Source organism: Diachasma alloeum, unplaced genomic scaffold (genome assembly GCF_001412515.2).
Source record: "Diachasma alloeum isolate Michigan unplaced genomic scaffold, Dall2.0 Dall_scaffold_00242, whole genome shotgun sequence".
NCBI classification, from domain to species: Eukaryota; Metazoa; Arthropoda; class Insecta; order Hymenoptera; family Braconidae; genus Diachasma; species Diachasma alloeum.
The window spans coordinates 536,975-547,027 of record NW_021680393.1 but is presented as its reverse complement, the minus strand read 5'-3'; the positions used below and the strand labels follow the sequence as shown (position 1 = coordinate 547,027).

General features: G+C 42.7%; 1 protein-coding gene across 1 annotated transcript in view; it reads right to left on the bottom strand.

Annotated features, from left to right (window-relative positions):
- Positions 1–9,631, bottom strand: part of LOC107037460 (WD repeat, SAM and U-box domain-containing protein 1) — a 500,298-nt gene extending 490,667 nt beyond the window's left edge. Inside the window, exon 1 of the mRNA XM_015256025.1 lies at positions 9,574–9,631. Coding sequence (XP_015111511.1) covers positions 9,574–9,629 — 56 coding nt within the window. The 5' untranslated portion in view covers positions 9,630–9,631. The remainder of the gene's footprint in view (positions 1–9,573) is intronic.
- Positions 9,632–10,053: the final 422 nt, after the last annotated feature.

Here is a 10,053-nt window from a genome sequence, read left to right as displayed (position 1 = left end):
AAAGGGACAGAACTCTACGTCTACCTAGATGATGTAGTTGTTTACTCCAGAACACTGGGTGAACACGTCACCCGTCTTAGGAAATTCTTCAACTGCCTGCGGAAAAACGGACTTACCCTCCAGCCTGACAAATGCAAATTTTTCATGAAGGAGGTAGCCTATCTGGGACACATAATCGATGACCAAGTTATTCATCCGGATCCAGCAAAGATAAAGGCATTAACAGAGATGCCCCTTCCCACAAGCCAACAGGGAATAAGAAGATTCTTAGGCTTCAGCAATTATTATCGACGATTTGTGAAGGACTACGCCGAAATTGCACAGCCTCTAAATAATCTCCTCAAGAAAAATGTAAGATTTAAATGGAGCAAAGAACAAGAACAATCATTCAAAGCCTTCAAGGAAGCCATCACCGAGGACTCTCTACTGTTTCATCCTGACGTGAATGAACCATTTATCGTTCATGTTTCCAGTACTCAAAAGGGCATTGGAGCCATTCTCAGCCGAAAAGATAATGAAGGAGATGAACACCCGATCCTGTACGCATCGAGAGCACTTCGAGATNGGAAGCCATCACCGAGGACTCTCCACTGTTTCATCCTGACGTGAATGAACCATTTATCGTTCATGTTTCCAGTACTCAAAAGGGCATTGGAGCCATTCTCAGCCGAAAAGATAATGAAGGAGATGAACACCCGATCCTGTACGCATCGAGAGCACTTCGAGATGCTGAAACAAGATATACTTCAGTTGAATTGGACTGTCTAGCAGCTGTCTACGCCTTAAACCAGTTCAAACCCTACATCTATGGAGTACCGTTCACCATTATTACCAACAGCCCAGCCCTGAATTGGCTCAGAGATTCCAGCAACCCTACTACGAGGCAAGTTAAGTGAAAACCTACTTGAATGATTTCACGTTTGAGGTAGAAATCAAGAAACAGAAGAGAAATCAGCTAGCAGACGCCTTTGCAGAAAATCCTCTTCAGGACGAACATGAAGAAATCGTCATGTTCGCAACCTGCATGCCTGCTCTACCAGTACCAAAGTCTAGTGTGAAAACACCGGGGACAGTCACAAATCCTAACCGAAAGGTTAGAATAAATAGTGACCCACAAATTATCCCCATCCCAGCGGCGGGAAGCTCAATTGCCGACAGGCTTCGGGCTAGAAGAGCAACAGAAACAAATAGTGGCACCCGGCAGCCGATCTCCTACAGGTTGAATCGTGATTATAAAACGACACCCAAAATCAGCAAAAACCCCACATCATCTACCCGGGGCACCACAATTGGAAACAAACCAGAAACAGTGGAAGAAACGACCCCCACTCCATCCACCCTTCCAATCGTGGAGATGCCAGAATCAACTCCCACACCTACTCAATCGGAGGAGCCACCACTACAGGATGAACCTTCGATAATACCTGTCGAAATGGAAGACCAAGGAAAACAAGATCAACTGGAAATTTCCCTTGAAGGAATCCCAACGGACGAAAAATTGGAGGATGATACATTCATCACAGATCAAAACTCCACCGACGAGGAAATGCCTTCTATCATTGAAGCGGAAACTCGAATAGAGGAAAAGGATGAAGAATCAAATCCCACACCACGTCCACCATTGGACATGGAACGAATGGAACGAAACCTGGAAAAATTCTACGAATATATGGAGAAAATCTCGGAAAGAGACGAGGAAATATTCCAGGAACCCCTCGAGCCACTGCTAGACCAGCTGTTACCACTGTACAAAATGAGAAGAACCAGTCTGGGTCCAGAATTCACAGAGAAATTGAATGAATCCTGTCAAGAATTTGAGAAGAAGATGGCTGAGTTGCAAAAACAGTCCAAACCCCTGATCAACTCAACTGACGAAATCTCAGAATTGACGAACTCCACCGACCAAAATCCCGAAAAAACGGAGAAGGAAGAAATACCTCAATCCAGACATTCTGTGATATCGCAGCCAAAGGTCACACGAGAATCCTTACTGCCGACACCAAGGGCTATACAGTCACCTATGGCCGGATCTTCTCCGGAAAAGAAAAATTCTTCAATATACCTAACCCCAAGAGAACTGTTCCCACGCACCGAAGAAATCCATCAAGCAACGCACTCCCAAGAAGCGGAAATTCCCCAAGCAAATGAAATTGCACAACCGCCACCAGCGCAGCCATCAGGGGTGTCTTTGAATCCATACCTCAAATTCCTCCCGCCTGACCTTCCCACGAGCAAAGAGCACGGTTTCATACAGACCCAAGGAGAAATATCTCAGAACAAATCAAATGAGGAAACTATGGACGACAAGATCACAATACCGCAAAGTGACTATCAGCCTGCGAGCAACATCAAAGAAACCCGAGATGGACTAACATTCACCAGGGGAAACATTGCTCATTTCCTCGCACCAGATGGAGAGATGAAAAAGCAAAACACCAAACTTTTAAGAGACCTCAATCTGATAGACCTGGAGGAAATACGTAAGCTCAATCCAAAACTAGGTCAAGTCATCGTCACGAAGTGCGGAAAATTCCGAACATTTACCCTCATTGCGAAGCAATGGCACTTCGAAAAAGTCAACAACCGGATACTAAAACTCTGCCTGAAAAATCTCAAAACCGCCATGGAAAAATACAAAATCACTGAAATAAAAATGGCATCTCAGGGCGACGAAATAGACGACAATATCAGAATACGATACTTCCTGGAGAAAGAATTTCAACTCCATCCAGCTACTGTAACTCTATGCCACGGTGGAATCCGGATGCGTCCAGTAGCCCTAAGACCAGAAATCATTAAGGAATACCATGCAACTCTCCCCGGAGGACACAAAGGGATCGTGAAAACCTTCAACCGAGGAAGAGAAAGGTTCTACTGGCCCGGGATGAAACAGGAAATAGAGAGATTTATCAAACTCTGCCGAACCTGTCAACTAGAGAAAATTCGAAGGGTGAAATTCCGACAGCCCATGCTCATCACCGAAACACCCAGCGAATGCTTCGAGAGAATCTCTATCGACACNGAGAATCTCCATCGACACCGTAGGCGCCCTCCCAGCTACACGTATGGGTCACTGCCATATCCTGACGATACAAGATAACTTCTGCAAGCACTGCACCGCTGTACCCGTTAAGAATATTAGGGCGCACACTATCGCTCATGCACTAGCAACCAAGTATGTAGCCCTGTACGGATGNCCCCTTCCAGCTACACGTATGGGTCACTGCCGTATCCTAACGATACAAGATAACTTCTCCAAGCACTGCACCGCTGTACCCCTTAAGGATATCAGGGCGCACACTATCGCTCATGCACTAGCAACCAAGTATGTAGCCCTGTACGGATGCCCCAAGATAATCCTCTCAGATAAAGGGACCAGCTTCCTCAGCAAATTGTTCAATCAACTGGGAAAGGTCCTGAGATTCCACCATATAACGACATCTGGATATAGACCTCAGTCAAATGGAGCCNGGACCAGCTTCCTCAGCAAATTGTTCAATCAACTGGGAAAGGTCCTGAGATTCCACCATATAACGACATCTGGATATAAACCTCAGTCAAATGGAGCCCTTGAGAGAAGTCATCACGTACTAGCCGAATATGTGAAGTCCTTTATCGACGAATTCACCGACTGGGACGAGCTACTCCCCTTCGCCATGCTATCATACAACACTACGGTGCATAGCTCAACAAATTTCACACCATTTGAAGTCCTGTATGGAAAAAGGGCAGTTCTCCCCTCCAACGTTACTGACGAAGATGAGCCATATACATACCTACAACGATTACATGGTAGACCTAATTAACAAATTGCAGAAAATTCACCAACTCACCTTCGACCACCTAGAAAAGGCCAAACTACATTCCAAGGGCCTTTACGACCGAAACGCTAGACCAATAGACCTCAAAATAGGGCAATTCGTCTACGTCGAGAAGGAGCCCAAGATCGGAAAATTGGATCAGGCCTACACCGGACCCTACGCGATTGTCGACATAACCGAAAAAGGAAACGTGTACTTAGAAAGCGAAGACGGACACTACGTCATGAAACACCCAAACAAACTGAAACCCTGCGCAGAATGAGTCAATATAATTAAATTTAGTGATCCACCCTTCACGGCATAGGCCACCCTAATTGAAATTTGACCTCGGGAATAGATGGCCCGTTCAATTACAAACATCAAAAGTCCTAGTCTTTATTTTGCGATAAAGTCAATATTTCGCGAGTTATGAGCACTTTTATGTTTTGGGACCCTTGCCCGTATCTGAGCGTATACGATTGAAAATGAAACCATTCCAGGGACATGAGTACAGACGGGTCAGGACGCACACTAGTTTACGTCGATGGCTCCTGCTCCTTTAACGGCTCAACCGATGCCAAAGCAGGAATCGGAGTGTGGTTCGCNGTAGGAATTGGAGTGTGGTTCGCGGACAACCACCCCCTCAATACCTACAAAATGCCAAGGTACACGGGTCACCACCATCACCGCCGAAACAGCGGCCGCCATCGAAGCATGCCAAATATGTATTCGCTATGACATTTCGAGAATACGAATCATCACCGATTCCAAATACCTCATCAGCTGCATGACTGAACACATAAAGAAATGGAAAACAAATGGCTGGCTAAATGCTAAGTCCAAGCCCGTCGTCAATCAAACACTNTCAACTCCCCATGATACTGGAGTTACCTAAAACAATAAACATTTCAGCAATGGCACCAATACTAAATGAAAAACCGAAACCCATACACCCATTGAGCCAAATAAAACAACATATCTTACCCACATCAGATGAAAACAGGGAATTCGACGAATCACTCCAACACACCTTAGACGAGGCGGAAGAAATCGGACTCCACCNTATGACATTTCGAGAATACGAATCATCACCGATTCCAAATACCTCATCAGCTGCATGACTGAACACATAAAGAAATGGAAAACAAATGGCTGGCTAAATGCTAAGTCCAAGCCCGTCGTCAATCAAACACTCCTGAAACAGCTCGCCGAACTCACCCGGAAAATCGACGTCCAATTCGAATATACCCCAGGACANATTTCAGCAATGGCACCAATACTAAATGAAAAACCGAAACCCATACACCCATTGAGCCAAATAAAACAACATATCTTACCCACATCAGATGAAAACAGGGAATTCGACGAATGACTCCAACACACCTTAGACGAGGCGGAAGAAATCGGACTCCACCATCAAGAGGAATACCACCATAGANTTAAAAAAAAAACCCAAATTAAGCACAACAAACCCAAACAAAAATTCTCCAACTTACAGAACACAATACCATGAGAGCTATCCTCATCATATGGACCACCGTTTGGGTAATTCAGGCCGNTGCAGGACTAATCAAGACTCAACTCCCCATGATACTGGAGTTACCTAAAACAATAAACATTTCAGCAATGGCACCAATACTAAATGAAAAACCGAAACCCATACACCCATTGAGCCAAATAAAACAACATATCTTACCCACATCAGATGAAAACAGGGAATTCGACGAATGACTCCAACACACCTTAGACGAGGCGGAAGAAATCGGACTCCACCATCAAGAGGAATACCACCATAGAATCCTCACCGCAACAAATGGCATCATCACCGCCATCATCTTCCTATCCATGGTCGCAGCCAGCATCTGCGCATACAGGCAAGGGCTGTCCATCATGAGCATTCTGTCATGCTTTTCCCTCTGCCAGAAGTCCAAGAAGAAGCAAAGAAAATTCCAACGAAGAGTNGAAATCGACCAAATAAGAACAATCAACAGAAAATGGCGACTGATACTCACGGTGGACATGCACAACTTCCTAGGACAACCACTACCCGGGATACAAACCATAGAAAAACATCAAACTGAATGCTATAAACACCAAGGAAAGCAAAACTGCGATAGAGTACTAGGCATACCCATCATGGAAGAGTACAAGACGACACTCCAAACAATACAGAAACATCTGGAAAGAATCTGGAAAAGTCCAAAACAGAACCCCAAAAGACGTTATAGCAGATCCCCTTTACTAGGATTCGTGGGCACCATATCGAGATTCCTCTTCGGCACCACGGACTACAATGACCAAGAACACATTACCAAAGAAATTGATCGACTCTATCAAGACCAACAACAAATCACCCACCTAGTCGGAAATTCAACTCACATCATCCAAGCTGAAANTAGCGCCGAAAAAGGAAGGGATCACCAAACTAAAACACGCCATCACAATCCCCAAACAAGACACTCCATCCACCGTAGTTATCAACCACATCTAAAAATAAAAAGGTCAGACACGTGTCAATAAACAAATTTTATTGTATAAGTACAAGTCCAACATCAGCCAAACAAAATATCCTGGCCAACTGCCAGAGTAACCCCGAAAATCCGCGAGNACAAGCCTCGACGAAACAGCTAGAAAAATACAACATGCCGCCAGAAAGTATCTAGAAACGACGCACAACATCCTCNAGTCCAACATCAGCCAAACAAAATATCCTGGCCAACTGCCAGAGTAACCCCGAAAATCCGCGAGGAAAATTCCTTCAGAAACCCTAGGGGCTCCCTCCTCACCACCTCCTCACCACCGTCGCCAAGAAGCCCTTGAAAATAAGGAGCTGTCTCGATAGCCTCCGTGCCTAAAAAGAAAAAAAAAGAAAAAAAAATATATATATACATATATATATAAAAAATTCTAAGAGAATTAGAATTTAGAGAGAAAAAATTTCCGCTTCACCCAGCCGGGAATCGAACCCGGGTCTCCCAGATACGCGCCGGGCACTCTTACCGACTAAGCTACCGGGAACCACAGAAATTCACTCTCAAATTCACCNCTAGAAACGACGCACAACATCCTCCATGCCATAGAAGACGCGAAACACGAGATACTAAACCCCATCTTGATAAATAACCAGAAATTGGACAAGGCCATAGAGGAAATTGGAAAAGTCATNATATATATATACATACCACTTACCGTGGTCAGTTGATAAGAAGGCCCCAAGAAGGCGAGAAAGTCTAGGAGCACCTCCAAGAACCCACCCACTGGGATCTCTCCCCCACAAACCTCAGACGCCACCGCCAGCAGTGTCTGCAACCGATCCCCTTCTAACAGCTCCCTCACCTCTACCCTCCTTTCCTCCCACCACAAAAAGCTCTGGAGGAGATCCCCCTCCAGCTCGACCTCCCCGGAAACAATAGCGAAGGGACGAATCCCTGCACCCACAGGAAGGTCGGGGACCTCCTCCACCTCCCTCTCACCGTCAACCTCCAAAACCTCCCGAACAGCACCTGGAGCCATCTAAAATAAAAATAAAAAATAAAAAATAATAATATAAATAAAATAAAATACATTAAAATTACTACTGCTAATAGAACACAAGAGAAAAATCAATGCATATGCGCGCACAGTCAAAAAAAAATGTATATATATATATATATATATATATATATATATTTTTTTCATAATTATGTTTAATTATTTACATCTATATAAATGAGCAAACAAGTAATAACAAAAATAATCCATAGACATAAGTAAACAAGAAATATCGCTACCCCCCCCCCCCCCCGGCGCGTAAACGTGAAGAACATGCCGAACTTATACTCCACTCCTCCTGGTGCGAATGTCGCACAAAGAGGAGTGGAGAAGAATACACCTCCTATGCATAAGAGCGTGGAGGGTTTCAATCGGCCGTTCCTCTTTGTGCGACATTCGCACAGGCACAAGCCTCTCACCAACCCCCCTCACAACCCACCATAAGAACTTTAGATTCAAAATTTACCAGAAAATACAAAACTACATAAATAAATAAAATAAGTATAATAAAATATAATAAAATAAAAATAGCAAAAAAGAAAAAGAAAAAAAAACCCGAATGTTTGCATACAAATGCAGCGAACTCAAGAAAATAAACCACTGCACATGTGTCAAAAATAAAATAGAAAATAGACAGGAAAATATCCCAAACACTTACCGTAACGAATAAAATCCCTGGCACACAAACAAAATTAAACCGAAACACTTCACAAGTCACCGAGTGAGCGAAGAAAACTGACAGGTGAATCGGAAATACAATGTAATCCGAACTCCCAAGAATGTCATCGTCAGCACCCAGCCGCTCACGGCCACCGCTCGGTGCACGATTATAAAGACAAAATAACTATCCATACTAGAAATAAAATTTAAAACTCCAACTTCTCAAAATTGCTTCCAAAATGCAATCGGAAACAATTATGAGCGGGGGCTGTAATGTCCAAAAATTTTATACTAGAAATTTAAGACTAGAATAAATTTTATATAGGATCATAATTATAAGTTACATTATAACTTCATGTAATTGAGAACCAACCCTACAATTGTAAGCTAAATTGAGTACATTTCATCACTTGAACTCAATTAAAAATTCCAAAGGCATTGGAATCGAGTTCAAAAGTGATGAAATGGCACACTCAGCATGCCCCAATTACCCAATACTAAGATTGGCACGCGAAGGAACGATTGCAAACCNACCGAATGAACTACTTCCCCATAAAAATCAAAAGAGTGGGAAAAGTCATACAACATTTTCCACCAATTAAAAATGGACTCGTTTGAGCCCATGTGACAAGTGACCCCAAAATTCATATAAAAATATCAGAAAAACCAAAATTAAACAGTCTTGAAGCAGCGACGGAGCAGTAACAATTCTGGTGGAAATAATTCATTTAATCGGTTCGGTTTTTTAATCCTTCCTTCGACTACACGGAATAGTACTGAATTAATAGTAAGTTACGAACAATTGAAATTATCCGGGAATAAAATTTCTTTAACCGAGAGTGGTGACTTTTCTTGCAAATAAGGAATTCGTTTATTGTAACGCGTTGTGGACAGTCTGAACCAAACTCTTAAAATCTTCAAATTCAACTCCCAAAAATTCATTAAAATATCAACGAGTAGAAGAAAGTGTTTCCGTGAAAGTATCCATAATAGCCTTTAGCGCGACTAATTTGTAAACCCAAATTTGAATCCTTCAGATCATTCCAGGGATAGGAATTTTAGCTACCTAGATTTCTGTAAAATCACGCTCATGTTTTTGTAAACCGAGTAGTTAAACAAAATATATTTAAATTCAAATTTGATTCCCACTACAACTCCAAATGTCTTGATTAGAAATTCGTCTCAACTGAAGCCCTATCCTTAAATCAAGCCCTTTTTCCCTTATATTTTAAAAAAAGGTAAGAGTATAAAACTTTGCGTCGTCCGATAATTATAAAATTCAATAATTTTAGCTTTGATTTTAATGTGACAATTAAAACATATCCATTCGACGCTAAAATCCTTCTCTGGACATAACAACCAAATGAAGCTCTCCGAACAAGCAATATCACAAAATATCGTACCGTCATTGTAGATCTCATCAAATCCAAGAAAACAGGAACGGCTCTTCCTCATTATATGATTGCTTCAGTGAAACATAGGAAAATGGACTATGTGTACTGGGACGATCCTAATGAGCTAGTGGATAGACTTCGACTACTGAGTCATACAAATGAAATTATGTCAATAATCGAGGAATTACCTGAAGGTGACATTATTTATTGAGCTGTGGCCAAAACATCCCATCAGTTGAATCATGAGTGTCGACGTGTTCGGACGCCAGTTGGGCACTGGTGTTGTGAGAGCTATCGGCAGCCGAGGTCCTCCAGGTGAAGGATTCAAGGTCACGCCTGATGGACTATATGATATGGATCATCGGAGATTATGTAATTTGGCGGATCCTGAAGAAGAGAATGATGCTACATCTTTGAAGATATTGCGCAGTATGTTGAAGGAGGAGCTTCGTCTCATATATAATGTCACTAGGTGGTAGACTTGATGGGATTGAAACGATGATTCAATCATTCCAAGCAAATTTCCTGGAGGCTATGAACCGAAAGGGTGTTAGTGAAGAGGAAGTACAAGAACGTTTGAGCAGTCATTCTGAGACCATTCAACGTCTGAACGAGGAACTGACAACACTGAAAGAATCGGTTATACATGAGACCAGATTCATGATCGA